Raw genomic sequence first — 15,420 nt, 5'->3', positions numbered from 1 at the left:
CTTTCTAGTTTCTTCTTACAGGTGACTTCCACGGCTGTGCACTCCACAGCACTGGTTTCTCATTACAGGGGACGTCCACGGCTGTACACACCACAACACTGGTTTCTTATTACTGGTGACCACGGCTGTACACACCACAACACTGGTTTCTTATTACAGGTGACGTCCACGTGTGTGGACAATCAAATGTCCTTCTGCATGTTCGTGTCTGGAGCATCTTTATTGTTTCTTATTACAGGTGATGTCCTGGGCTGTGCACTCCACAGCACTGGTTTCTTATTACAGGTGACGTCCATGGCTGTGCAAACCACAACACTGGTTTCTTATTACATTTGATGTTTACGGCTGTGCACAGCACTGGTTTCTTATTACAGGTGATGTCTAGGGATGTGCACACCACAGCACTGGTTTCCTATTACAGGTGACGTCCACGTGTGTGGACAATCAAGTGCCCTTCTGCATGTTCGTGCCTGGAGCATCTTTCTTGTTTCTTATTACAGGTGACGTCCACGGCTGTGCACACCACAACACTGGTTTCTTGTCACACTTGATGTCTACGGTTGTGCAAACCACAGCACTGGTTTCTTATTACAGGTGATGTACACAGCACAACATTGGTTTCTAATTACACTTGATGTTTATGGCTGTGCACGCCACAGCACTGTTTTTTTATTACGGCTCATATCCACCGCTGTACACAGCACTGGTTTCTTATTACAGCTGATGTGCAGGCGGTACAGATCCCTGTGTGGAGGGGGGCGCCCCCTCTCCCCGGGTCTCAGGTGGTTATTCCACGGCCCCCAGCCCTGTGAAGAATGATGCTTCTCTGCTCACCCCTCCTCTCCATCACTGAGCGCCAGAGCCGGCCCCGCCTCCTCGCTAGCTGCAGCTCCCCCTGCCATGGTGCCTGCACGGGAGAGAGGCACTCAGCGCCTCGTCTAGGCAGCGGGAGCATCCTCCGAGGGATCCGGGTCCTGGAGCGGGGGTTCTGGACTGCAGGGAGGGGACCGGCGGGCTCCATAGCACGGCTTTCAGCGCCTAGAAACACAGAGCGTGCTCCAGAGCGGAGATCAGGACCGCGGGTTCCAGTGCCCGGCTTCCAGCGCCTAGAAACACAGAGCGTGCTTCAGAGCGGAGATCAGGACCGCGGGTTCCAGTGCACGGCTTCCAGCGCCTAGAAACACAGAGCGTGCTCCAGGGCGGAGATCAGGACCGCGGGTTCCAGCGCCTAGAAACACAGTGCATGCTCCAGGGCGGAGATCAGGACCGCGGGTTCCAGTGCACGGCTTCCAGCGCCTAGAAACACAGTGCATGCTCTAGGGCGGAGATCAGGACCGTGGGTTCAAGAGCACGAGTTAAAACGCCTGGAAACAGCTGCATGCTCCAGGGCGGAGATCAGGACCGTGGATTCAAGAGCACGAATTAAAGTGCCTAGAAACAGCGTGCATGCTCCAGGGCGGAGATCCAGACTACGGGTTCTAGAGCCAGGGACCTGCAGGTTCGAGGGCAGGACACGGAGAAGCAGCGACCATGAGCTGCCCCTCGGCGTGGAACAAGGAGAGCGGCGAACCCATCACCTTCCTAAGGTAAGACCTGCGAGGCGCTATGTATCCTATGTGTGGGGGCTCGGAGTAGAAGCTTAGATGGTGCGGGCACCTGCTGTAGAGGTTTATGTGTAACCTGCACTTTTCAAGTGATGATTCTTGGGGGAGGGCACAGCAAGTTCGTCCCCTCTGACCCCTGCACATTGCCTTTTCAAATATTTTTGAATAGCTGCCAAGTTTTCTAGGTCCATGCGTGATGCGCTGCTCCAGTCCAGTTTTGTTTTTCCTTTGAATTCTGGGACTTGAAGTCCTGTTTATAATGGGATAAACAAGACCACAAGTCTCAGAATTCCGATAAAAATCCAGTTGACTAGAGCACAGATCCCGCAAGGACCTGGGAGACTTGACAGGGCTGATTTTACAAACACCTGGGGAGAAATAACCTCGTAAGTCGCTAATCACTCTCCAGAAGTTGGAACGTGATTAGCGCCGAAAGCCCTGAGCCGTGGACCCGGATGGCGCTACATAAAGCAGCTTAATGCTGACCTTCCAGAGTGAGGCACGACCCTGCTGCAGAAATCTACGTATGTCTTAAACCCAAACCTTTGATGGGGATCAGAGCAGCTAGGCTATCGCTTCCAGGCACTGCACCTCGTGGCGCTGTACCAAGAAGCGCCATCGCGTAACTGATCATTTTCTAAATATATAGGACCCTAGGAAATTGAAATTCAGTCTTTCAACATGTTTTTAAGACTGGTACATTATGTAACACTATTGCAACAAGTGGCTTTTCATTTAATAATTTCGAAATGTAAACTTAGTTGTAAAGACACGGGCCCTGATAACGTTGCCAGATGCAAAGCAAGATTTTTTTTTTCTTTATGCAGTAATATAATTAGCGTCTTACCTCTCTCGGAGTGGGAGCTGTTTTATGGCACACGCCGAATCTTAAATGTTTCCAAAATTGTCTGTTGAAAACGCAGTGAGATGAAGTGGCAGCCCAGGATCACACAATGGGTGTAAATGAGCGAGCCGGGATTCGAGCCTAGGTTTCCCAGTGACGCCGCCTGCAATGCAATAATGTAACCGCATGTTTTCTGTATTTTTGTTTACTTCAAAGGGCGTTGGTTATAGCATCGTGGCCAGGCCATGCACAAGCTGAATTGATTAATAAACAATGTTCGTGGAACCGGACCCCCCCTCCCCCCCCCGTACAGGTCACTAGTGTGGCCTCGACTAAGTCCATAGTCTTGGCTTCTTAATCGTGAAGATTTTCGGCATTTTGCTAGTAACGCCTTAGTTTGGGTCCACAGACTCTCTGCATCCGGTGCAGACTTCGTCTGGGGTCCGTGACCTTTCAACCCGACGAGAAGGGTGAGTTCAAGGCAAGCCATGTGCAAAACCTGGGTGAGTGAAAATCTGCTAAAATTAGGGCAGTTAACCGAACAAAAATGTAGACTGGAAAGGACTTTAATGAGGATCTTTTGACATGGCTGACTGCCGCATAACCAGGGCCAATGAAATACATGCACAGTAGATGACCGAATTATGTGGCAGGGTGGACTACATGATGTGGCGCTGTACTACAAATTATGCGGCACATTGCAGCACCTGTTGCGGCTGTGCTATTTCTACGTGTTGTTCTTTTTTTATTTATACGCAGTAATTCTATCCGGGTAAGTGATTTACTCCTTTGGTACCAGAGTAACATAGGAGTACAGCAATCGCCTACTGAAAGATGGCCAATGAATCTCTGCAGAGACCCTGCCACTGCGAGGTACCAAGTACAGTGCTTTTTATAACTTTTGATCCGTTTGAACTTTAGAGTAACATACACTTTTTAGTTTAAATCTGCAAGGTGTGCAACTATTGGTGGATTATGTGGTAAATCCATTATTATGCGGAAAATGCCAGGGACACAGAATCGCATAATTCCAGTGGTCTTGCCTGTAGGACAATTTCTCCTCCAGTGGGAGAAGGCCGGGTGTGTGTGTGGTGGGGGTGGGGAGGGGGGGGGGTGCTGTGCTGTACCAGGCTTCTGACACCCACCCACGTCACCCCTCACTCGGACCTGCTGTGACCCTTCACTAGCAGAAAAGACAGACGGTGTAGCGAGACCCCCCGCTGGGGGGCACACTCTTGCTGCCACCTCAGCAGAGAGGCCACGGACTGAATGGTGATCCGTGTGAGCACCCCAGCAGAATCCACAGCCGGTTCGAAGGTGAGAAAGGGTAGTGTGTGGAGCGGGCACCGGTGGGCAGTGTGGGAGTCTGGCACTGACTGGCAACACGTGTAGCCACACCAGATGGGCAGTGTGAGAACAAGACATGGTGGGCAGTAGGGCGAGTAGGCACTGGTGGGCAGTGTGGAGAGATGGCACGTGTGAGTAGTGAAGAATCATGCCCTGGTAGGCCGACTAGGAGCGCCCACTGTGGGCAGTGTAGTGCGGTGGCACAGATGGGCTGTGTGGGAAGCTGGCACTGGTGGGGAGCCGCTGCTGTAGGTAGTGTGAGGGGCTGGCACTGGTAGACGGTGAAGGGCTGGCACTGGTTGACATTAAAGGGTTGGTACTGATGACAGTGAGGGACTGGCACTGGTTGGCATTAAAGGGCTGGAAGTGGTTGGCAGTGAGGGTCTGGTGATGGTGAGTGGTGGGCGCTGGTTGGCAGTGTGGGGCTGGCCCTGGTTGACAATGTAGGGCTGGCACTGGCTGGTAGTGTGGAGCTGGCAGTGAGGAGCTGGGACTGGTTGGCATTGAATGACTGGCACTGATGACGGTGAGTGGCTGGCACTGGTTGGCAATGTGAGGCTGGCACGGGTTGGTGTTGAAGGGCTGGCGCGGGCTGGCAGTGGTTGGCATTAAAGGGCTGGTACTGGTTGGCTTATGGAACTGGTTGGCAGTGGGGGCTGGCACTGGTTGGCAGTGTGGGGCTGGTTGGCTATAAGGGGCTGCACTACCTGGCAGTGAGGGGCTGGCACTGGTTGGGAGTGTGGGGCTGGCAGTGTGGGCTGGCTCTGGTTGGCAGTATGGAGCTGGTTCCTATGAGGAGCTGGCACTGTCTGGCAGTGTATGGCTGGCACTGGTTGGCATTGAGGAGCTAGCAGTGATGGTGTTGCTCATACTGGTTTGCAGGCCGCTGGAACCGTGCCTCTATCCGCGCCTCTGTCCAGCTTCTAGGCACTTTTCTCTGGTGACCCCCGTCCCCACTTCCGTTGTAGGCAGATAGTAGCAGGCACACACACCCTTTTCCTGAAAGGTTACTGGTGCTTGAAGAACGCTAGAGTAGAGCTTGACCATTCAGTGTGCACACAACCGGCTCAATGCTCATGGGGCGTGCACAGTGCACAGAAGCAGAGTTACCCTTTTGCAGAGTCCGTCTATCTGGTAAGGTTTCACTTCCCGCCCTAGCGCCTTAGAATAAGAACGCTGAAACTTCGGCCTAGTGGCGCTAAGTACCTCAGGAGTACCCCGGCGCATTTCATGAGAGTACCCCGGCGCATTTCATGAGAGTACCCGCTGGGCCACAGAGGCAGGAAAGTGCTCCACAAAACAGTGGGGCCCAGTGGTCCCCTAGTCAAGCTTGTTTTGGGGGCACAGGCTCTGCAGCGGTGAACACCTGTTCTTGATGCCCTCATACATCGTCGTGTCAATACTCTGGGAGCAGGCGGCGGAGGTGCTTCGATGGAGCCGGCTACCTGCATGTTGTAGGCGCTACATGTTCAACCCTGGGCCCGAAGTCTGCGCTGGTACTGGGGTGTCTGCCGGCAGCCCCCCCGAGTCCAGCATCACCACAGCTGTGAGATCTGCCAGGATTTAGTTCTTACTCACAGAGTGATAACACCTTCCCTGCTCCCCCCTGAAGCGCCTCACCCGCCGGGCACAGGTTCAGATGCAGCCGATGGAGCCAGCAGCCTGTCCCGGGGGGCGCCTGCACCCCTGGAGCTGGAAGGGCCGCCTTCTGACCGGCATCACCATCATGAACCTTACTTCGGTTAAAAAACATACAATTCACACGTTTCTGAGTGCCTTATGATAGTGCCTGGATCCCAAATGCCTACAAGATGCCTTCCAATCCTCCCTCCACTTGACACAAACCGTGTGATCTGCAGCAACTGCGTCTCTTTCGTTCCTGTAAAATGAGGGCTCCAGAAACCGGCGAACCCGAGCACGCAGGCGGGGATGCTCCCTATATGTAAAGCTGAACGTCGCTGCGAGCTGCCTTTGTAGGCCTGTGCACTAGCGCCGAGAGGCAAGCGATAGTTGCACCGCTGTGCACGAGTTCGGAGCTATGTGACAAATAGCTGCGCCCACAGTATCACGGGCAGTCACCCCAGTTGTTGCCTTGGGGCAGCTGCCCACAGACAGTCGTGATTTAATTCAGCTCTTCGATTCAGTCCTCGTCAACCATCGTGCAATATGGTGCACTTTGCATTGTGTGCAGTGTATGAATGCCTAAGCTCGCTCAATAACTCATTCATTCACATCCCGAAACACCATTGTTTCCTAGTGTGTACCGTTACCTCAGCCATCTCCCTCTAGCAGTTTCTTAGTCGGTAAATGTATCTCTCCAGTTAAGGTTAGCGCCTGCTGCAGCCCACCTTGAGCTACAACAAGGCCGAAACATGTTAATTTGTGTTCCTGCTCCGAGGGGTTGTGACTCAGTTGTTAAAGGGCCAGGAGTGTTTCTTCTGTAAAGAATGTTGCAGAATGATCAGATGTGAGGCTCCTTTAAGGCTCTTCATAGTTGTTTTTACTTGAATTTTGTGTTCCAAGAGCAAAATACAAGTGAGTGATAATATCCAGGTTGACTCAAGTTAAGATTAAAACGTACAAGGCCAATAAATATAGATTTTGTAAGTGAAAGGACAACTTGGTGAGGTTCTGTTGAGAGAAGATTAACCACCTTTGGACAGAAGATAAGTAACTTCAAAGAGAGATCTAGATAAAACCTGAATATAGACACAAATCCTATTCTGTGGGAAAAGCAAGTTGGCTAAAGAGGAAATCCCAGACTTTCTGATTCTGACTGTGAGTACCTGGGCACCGTCAAAGAGTGTATATTGGCTCAATATAAACCGTGTGCTAATGTCTATTTCAATTTTCTGTTGCCCAGCCAAAGAAATCACATTTCTGGTGATATTCAGTTGCTTTTACTGCCTTGACTTAAAGAACACCAGTCCAGTACCTGCTAACTGGTACCCCTACAGAACCTTGCCCGCAGATCCCCAAGACGCTATCTCTTGACCTCCTTTACTGCTTCTTATACGGTTACCTTGACAATTACCATTACTCCATGTCATTATCTTCAGGGTTCTGGTAAAGGTAAGGGTGGGGCACAGGGGTATGGTAAAGTTTAGTATATCAGGTAGGTCTAAAGTTAGGGTTATGGTAAGAAAATGCCAATTAATTGGCAAGTAAATAAAAAAAAGCCAAGACACGTTTCGCGCCAATCTATTAAGTAGTAGCTTCTTCAGGTCATGGGAAATCTTCACAAATGTTCTTTAAAGTTTGAAAACTGTGATATAATCTTGGTGGACAATGCCCTTTAGTTTAATGATCTACTGTGGTGCTGTAAGCGTGATTTAGCAGAACATTGGGCTATTATCGTTATCAGATCTCTGCATGTCACGATAGGCATGATTATCCAAGGATCCGGCCAGCGTTCCCTTCAGCGCCCTAAACAAATATGGCTGCTCGCTCTTGATGCTAGCCCAGTGCTGCCGGAAGGGTTATCCGGCTGAGACGGTCTGATGTTGTCTCTGCAGTGGGCCAGACAAGTGATGGGTGTCGTACCCGGCTGCCTCCATGATCCATTAGGCGCCAGGATAAATAACCCTACCTGTCAAGAGGCTGCTGGCATAATTTGCGGTGTTGGCTATTTTTAGATGGCACTGAATTCATCAGGGGCGGTGGAGTGAGCCAGGCATCATCAATTGACAGTCGTGCGGTGCGTAAGGATAAATTGTAGTGCAGAATTTGTTAGTCGCTCTTGTCAATGACATAAGCCTACATTTGAACAAATGGGTCTCCTTTCAGGTGCAATCGGGGCGGATATTGAGGGTCTAATCTACGTTTCTAATTTCTGAATCATAATTGTATCCCTGTTCATTGGCAGTAGAGGATCAAAGTTTCTTGGGCGTCGTAGGTTTGTGTTGTGCGTGAGGTCAGGATGTGTTAAATGATGGATTCATTCTTTATGTCACCTTCGTTCCTTCCTCCTCATTCAGTCCATCGTCCTGCTTGTGCATGGGACCCACATCTGGACATACCCGTCCCACTGAGGGCAAGAAACTAAACTATACAAAAAGTGATGGATGGAATGCTTGAATTAATCTCAGCCACTGTTAATCACTCGACGCATCCCAATCCATTGTTATTTTGCACACCATGCCACCTCTGCCTGGACCCAATTAAACAGTGAATAGGAATGTGGCACAAGTGTGCCTGTGGCTCTCATTAATTATGGCAGTCCATCCATCACCATGTTGTTGATGCCCTAAGTACGACGGGTATGGCTAGACGTGGGTCCATTGCTCACTGTGCCACTGGAATCAGGCTATAACTGGTTGTAGAGCCCTCAATAAGGGTGAAACCAGTCCTGGGTTGCTTGCATTCTGGTAAAGGGTGGATCTGGATTGGCAGTTCGGGCTGGACTGCTCCCATGAAGGTCAAGAATGATTTGCATATGACTGGGTCCAAACTGGGGTGGCGTCGTGGGTGAAAACGATGCATTGGTGTGCAGCCCGAGCGATTGCCAGTGGCTGAGATTAATTTAAGCAATCCATCCATCACCTTGTTGACCGTCCGTCCAGGCATCTTCTGACATCCGTTGGTGTGAGATCGAAGGGAACAACATTGTAGGCATACTTTAAGTTTCTAAGAGAACACAGCCCTAGTTTTCGTGGGAAACCTGGTAGGTTGGTAACTGTTTTATAAAATTATGCGCACACAGCCAAAATGGAGTTCAGTAACAAATTTCCAAAGACCATGAGGAATTTCCAGGGCTACCGGCTTTCCCTTGAGTATGTCAACACTATCAAAAGTGGTCCAACAGGTACTGGTTCTTTCCCGAATCTTTCTAAGTGGGGTTGTACACCAGCCGTGGTGTCCAGGGTGGCGCAGGTGATTTCCAAGCCTGACTGTTCTCATGGTGCCATCGCTCAGTCACTTGCCCGACTCTGAAGGGCCACGAGGATGCTTTGGCAAAGATCTTTCCCGCCGAATCCAAGAGATATTCTTGATGATGGGTACTGGGGCCATGTCAGAGGCGCTTTTTTATACCAGGAAATATTAAACTCCCAACCCTCGATTTTAGTGCATAGGTCGATGTACGGAAGTGGTGGAACAGCGGGCGAGAACCATACCACATAGATCCGGACACTTTTTGGCCATGTTATAGGAATGTGGGGAGTACCAATGGGTCCAGGCATATCACAGCTGTGACTACGGTGCCTAGTCAAGGCAAGTGAGGAGCTCATCTTCAAATATTGTGTATGTGTGTATGTATATATATATATATATATATATCTCCAACATTCCAACGTCACTTCCATGTGGAAATAAAACACCACATAGACGACAGCCCGCGGCTCATATCCACGCAGCGTAATTTATTTCAATAGCAGCAGCATTGTGAACCCTACGCGTTTCACAGCCCTCAGTCTTTGATCATGGGTTCGGGTGGGCTGGGACATAGTGACGAGTTGTTGGTGTTTATTTATATATATATATATATATATATATTTTTTTTTTTTGCTTTTCCGCTGCATGGTTGCCTAGCAGCATATTTTTCACACCAGGGCTTCCTTCATGGTGACATTGACTTTTTGTATATTTGTGGATGTCAAACACAACGTAAAATCTGTAATGCCTTCAAACCTAGTGACAGGAATGATGTTGTTTCTCGGTAGGCATCTGCACAAATGCATTCAGTTCTCTTGACGGCTCTCTCCTCCTGAAACGTGTTCATTTCATCCCAGCAGTGCTCAGTGTCAGGCCTACATCTCCAGGTGAATAATCTTTCACCAGTGATCGCTTCAAACTAAAGATTTTTCAATCAGGGACGCGGCCAGAGTCGAAAGCCGTATAATCAATTGGGCACATAGGATTATTAGCAGATAAGACACGTTTTGTGGGTGAATCATATGATAATCGCCCAATCAATGCACAGATGTCGTTTTTCCTTACACTCGCCTTGAAGATATTAGCTCTTGTGTACGGGGCAAGGGTTGAAAATAGCCCCTGTAATGTCTGAGGGTAACCCCCTCTCCTCCTGCAGTTCGATTCCCCACCATTTTTCAATTAGTTTAGCATCAGAACCCCCTCCCGGCCCCCCGTGCAGGGACCGGGACATCTAGTGCCTCTCAGATCAGTTCCCCAGTTGAAGGCCAGGTGCTTGCATTGGACGGGGAATGCACGTGCAATTACCCCTCCACCAGCTTTTTTGTCCTTTGCATTTTTGCAAATTATTTTTTTCCTGGAGTTTGATACCTTACTAAGGTCCCGCCCCCTCCATGTAAGCTTCCAAGGCAAGCGCCTAGACATCCCTTGCGTCTCCCTCAAAGCGCACAGAACCCATGTGCGGCGGAAGCAGACCCGCGCGCGCTCCAGCGGGCCGGAAACCGCTGACAGATGTGATTGGCTGCCCGAGTCCCGCCCCAGCCCTGCCAGCGTCTGCGAAAATCTGTGACCTGGAAGGAAAAGCGCCAGGTGAGCCCCTTCTCACTGAACCCCTTCCATGCCACTGCCCCGAACACAGGGACAGGCAGAGTGCTTCGAATTATGTGGCACGGAGGGCTCAATTATGTGGCAAAAAAAACTGATTATGAGGTTTAAGACAGCAATATTACTTGACTTTATTGTCATTTTAACACACAATGTTTGGGTAAAAGTTTCACCTATTTAGAATCAGCATTACACCCGAATAGAGGATTCGGCAGTTAAGTGGCGATTTGTAAACCTTTGTAAACGGTCCTTCGCGAACGTCACCACTGGTGGTCTAAACTTAAGTAAGTTTTGGTCCATGTGAGCTAGAAACAAATCAATTTCTCTTTCAATCTGCAAATTCTGTAGTAGATGGCGGATCATGTAGCAAGTGAAGTAAAAACCTAAATATGTGGAAAATACAGAAGGCGCAGCTTAGTATAATTTCAGTTGCACTGCTTGTAGGGCTTTGTCTCCTCTCATAGAAGCCTCTTGGCATTTTTTAAACCAACTATTTTCGTTGAATATAGCTCTTCTGTCTAGAAAAGTAAGTCAGGAGTAACACAAAAAAACCTTTTATGTGGTAAAAGTGAGGGGTGATGTGTGGCACAACAAGGGACCGCCTGCTGTGGCTGGGCTACACGTGGGTCACAGCTGGCTTTGTGCACAGCTGACGTATGTACGCTTTCCACCACCAACTGCGTACCAAGGTTGTACAGTGTGTTAAAGCATAACCAGGGCCACTGGAATTATGTGGCCGGGCAGCGCCTACTTATACATCACGGCTGACTAAATTATGCGGCAAGAAAAGACAATTCATATTGCATAATACGGCACATTTTTTTGACAGTATCACATTATTTTGTCATTTATACGTTTGGTAATACTGCCTGGGCAAACATTTCCCCTCATTAGTGCAAGTTTAACAACCAAATCCATAAAACCAACTGAAAGATATTTACACTGTGCGCGAACATGTTGGCACTTTTTAGTAACTTGTGAATTGTTTGCAGATTTTATTAAAAAAAAATGTTTCCTACGCAGATTTTGCAGCAGATGATGAATTATGTGGCAAATTCAGCAAATCAATGATTATGCGATAAAAGCCCCAGCATCGTGCAATTCCAGTGGCCCTGAGAATACCTTGCTGCAAGCAAACGTTCTCCATCTCCCAAGGGCGAACCGCTCACTCCATACCACCCTTTACCAGCGAGTTCACACTGATTGGTCAACACGTGCGGTGACCCGGACATTATAAGTGCCAATTACCCGGGAACGACAGTCCAAGATAATGAATTTTCTTTTTGATGTATGGACAGTGTGTGAGGGGTCACTGCTGTGTCTGCTGAAAGCACGTGGGCGCTCACCACACTGTGATTGTCTGGGATGTGTGGAAATTGCTTGCACCAGATATCCTAGGCCTAACTTGTGGAACAGGGAGAGGCCTCCGCTGAACTGACACAGTAAAACGCACCGGATCCTTCCTAGACGTGGACTTAACTTGGCAAACCCCAATAGTGACCACATTGAAATATTTTTGCAATATGCTTAGATTCCTGGAATAGATTTCCCCGCACCTACGCTTTCATACCCTCTTGCCTAGATTATATGAAGACGCTTTGCGTAAAGAGCACCAGAGTTGTTCCTGGACAAGTTTCAATGAGTCCACAGAGTTTCCTGCTCCGTAAACCCTGAGATCACATTGCCCCAGCCCACCTGACAGTTCACTGGCTTCAGATGTCACTCCAGATTTCTCTGATTATGAGTTCGGCAGACGGTTTACACTGTCTGCCGAACTTCTGACGGGGAGGTTGCTGCCATACGGACTACCTCCCCGCCGGCCCTATTAAGAGTTTCTTGCTAGGTCAGGGGGTGGAAACCTGAGCTTACCCCTGCTGGCCTAGCGGGAAACAGCTTTCAGCATTGTCTCTAGCTCGTAATCGGTGAACATTGTGATGGTGCTGGTCAAGTGCATGGGCAGTGCCGGGGCCCCTCTTGGGCCCCCTGCACCCGTTCTCCACAAGCCTTTTCATGGCGGTGCTACCGCCATGAAATGGCTGGCGGAGAACGAGGTCGTAATCCCCAGGGCTGCACTGCTTGCAGCGTTGCTCTGGCAGATTAGGACCGCCACCTACCGCCAGACAGCTGGGATCCCTGATCATGGCGGTGCTGGTAGTCTGACCGCCAGAGGTGAAATATGGCGCTCAGACCACTTCATTGGCGGAACCAACCGCCATTCGCGAGTCTGGAGGACTAGTGACCGCCAGACTCGTAATAAGGGGCTTTGTGTTTAATGCGCCAACCATGCCAGGAATTGGGCCAAGATTGCTTCAGCAAAAAGTAAATACTCACCAACCTCGATGCATGCTCCCCTCCAATACTGTGCCACAAATCATAGCGCCACTCTTCAACCACTCGCTCTTAAGAGGCCTGTCCTTCTCTGTGCGAGGCAACACACTTTGGAAGTCCCTGCCATTCAAGACACAGAATGCCACAAATGCATGATGTCTGGAGCTTTACACCTTTGCCTCAGCCAAAGCCCTCTACGCAGCCAAAGCCCTCTATGCACCCACAACAATCAGTCGCTCAAAAACAGCAACCTACTTCCTAGTGAGTCACACCATGCAACTGTTTCCTTAAAAGAAGGACTGCTAGCGTATTCACCCAAATAGTCCCTAAGTATAATACTCAGCACCCAGGCCCTTACCTCCACAGACTACATTCTCCTCGGCGACTTGAATTTCCACCTTGAGAACGCCAACAACAGTAACTCCACCACCCTGATCGCCAACCTCTGTCTCACACAACTGGTCATGACGCCCTCCCACTCCGCCGGTCACATGCTAGACCCCGTCTTCTCCGCCAGCAGCCACGTCACTTTCAGCCATACCACTGAACTCCACTGGTACGACCACTGCTGCGTCCATTTCACCTTCCAGAAACCCACCGCTCACCACCACCCTCAACAGATCCCCTGCCACAGCTGGAACAAAATCTCAGAAGACCAACTGATCTCCACCCTCGCCCGGGCCCCGCCACCTAGCACCACCGACCCCAACACAGCCGCCCTCAACCTCAGACATTGGCTAGACGACTGCACCAACACCCTGGCTCCGCTCAGAAAATCCCCAAACAACCGCACCAGTGCCAAGGCCATCTGATTCACTGCCGACCTTCAGGCCTCCAAGCAAGAGTGCCGGAAAATCGAGAAGAAGTGGCACCACAAACCAACAGAGAGCAACCACACTGCCCTCAAGTCAGCCATCCGCAAGCACCACCAGCTCATTCGGACCACCAAAAGATCCTTCTACAAAGACCACATCGACAATAACGCCCACGGCAGAAAAGAGCTCTTCAGCATCGTCAAAGAACTCACCAACCCCAGGTCATGCTCCATCGACACCCCCGCCCCCTCCAGCGCAAGACCTCTGCAACTCCCTCACCACCTTTTTCCATCGCTTTTGGCACCGTCTGCCACCACACCCTCTGCACTCAAATCTATGACGCAGGGATCCGCCACAAAGCTCTGGACTGGATCACGTCCTTCCTCTCCGGCAGAACGCAGGGAGTCCGCCTTCCTGTCGGGGGCCACCAAAACCATCTGCGGCGTTCCCCAAGGATCTTCTCTCAGCCCAACTCTTTTTAACATCTACATGGCACCGCTCACCAACATCGTCCGATCCCTCAACATCGTCTCCTACGCTGACGATACCCAGCTGATCCTCTCACTTACCAAGGACCCCGCCACCGCCAAAACCAACCTCCACAGTGGACTACAGGCCATCGCCATCTGGATGGAGAAAAGCCGCCTAAAACTCAGCTCGGACAAGGCAGAGATCCCCATCCTCTGCTCCAAGCGCTCCGCGTGGGACGACTCCTGGTGGCCAGCCACCCTAGGAACTCTGCAACTCCCTCACCACCTTTTTCCATCACAAGATCACGGAAATCCACAACAGCTTCAACTCCTCACCCCCCATCACCACCAAGACCACCACCAACCCCGACACACCCAGCCACACCAACCTCTTGCTCTCCTGGACCCACATCAGCGACGAGGACACCATCAAAACCATGAGCTCCATCCACTCCGGCTCTCCCTCCGACCCCTGCCCCCACCAAGTCTTCAACAAAGCGAGCCCCATCATCGACCCACAACTCCGTATGATCATCAATAGCTCCTTCGAGACCGCCACCATCACAGAGACCTGGAAGCATGCCAAAGTCAACACCCTACTGAAGAAACCCAAAGCAGACCCCGAAGACCTCAAGAATTACCAACCCATTTCCCTCCTCCCCTTCCCGGCGAAGGTCATTGAGCAGATCGTCAACGGCCAACTGACCTGCTTCCTGGAAGACAACAACACGCTGGACATCTCCCAATCAGGATTCCGTAGGAACCACAGCACTGAAGCCGCCCTCATCGCTGCAACCGACAACATCAGGACCATGCTCGGCAAAGGCGAAACCGCAGCCCTCATCCTCCTGGACCTCTCGGCTGCTTTTGGCACCATCTGCCACCACACCCTCTGCACTCAAATCTATGACGCAGGGATCCGCCACAAAGCTCTGGACTGGATCACGTCCTTCCTCTCCGGCAGAACGCAGGGAGTCCGCCTTCCTGTCGTGGGCCTCCAAAACCATCTGCGGCGTTCCCCAAGGATCTTCTCTCAGCCCAACTCTTTTTAACATCTACATGGCACCGCTCACCAACATCGTACGATCCCTCAACATCGTCTCCTACGCCGACGATACCCAGCTGATCCTCTCACTTACCAAGGACCCCGCCACCACCAAAACCAACCTCCACGATGGACTACAGGCCATCGCCATCTGGATGGAGAAAAGCCGCCTAAAACTCAGCTCGGACAAGGCAGAGATCCTCATCCTCGGCTCCAAGCGCTCCGCGTGGGACGACTCCTGGTGGCCAGCCACCCTACGAACCGCACCAACACCCGCCACCCATGCATGCAACCTAGGCTTCATCCTAGACTCATCACTCACCATGACCCAGCAAGACAATGGCGTCTCCTCTTCCTGCTTCAACACCCTCTGCATGCTTTGCAAGATCTTCAGATGGATCCCCACCGAAACAAGAACAGTCACCCACGCCCTCGTCAACAGCAGATTGGACTACGGCAACGCACTCTACGCAGGAACCACAGCCAAGCTCCA

General features: G+C 50.8%; 1 protein-coding gene across 1 annotated transcript in view; it reads left to right on the top strand.

Moving 5' to 3' along the window:
* The first annotated feature begins 702 nt into the window (after positions 1-702).
* YJEFN3 (YjeF N-terminal domain containing 3) overlaps positions 703-15,420 on the top strand; it is a 193,484-nt gene continuing 178,766 nt past the window's right edge. Inside the window, exon 1 of the mRNA XM_069216356.1 lies at positions 703-1,586. Within this exon, the coding sequence (XP_069072457.1) occupies positions 1,531-1,586 (56 nt within the window). The 5' untranslated portion in view covers positions 703-1,530. The remainder of the gene's footprint in view (positions 1,587-15,420) is intronic.

Source organism: Pleurodeles waltl, chromosome 12 (genome assembly GCF_031143425.1).
Source record: "Pleurodeles waltl isolate 20211129_DDA chromosome 12, aPleWal1.hap1.20221129, whole genome shotgun sequence".
Lineage (NCBI taxonomy): Eukaryota > Metazoa > Chordata > Amphibia > Caudata > Salamandridae > Pleurodeles > Pleurodeles waltl.
The sequence above is the reverse complement of the archived record's forward strand: the minus strand, read 5'-3'. Positions and strand labels throughout refer to the sequence as shown.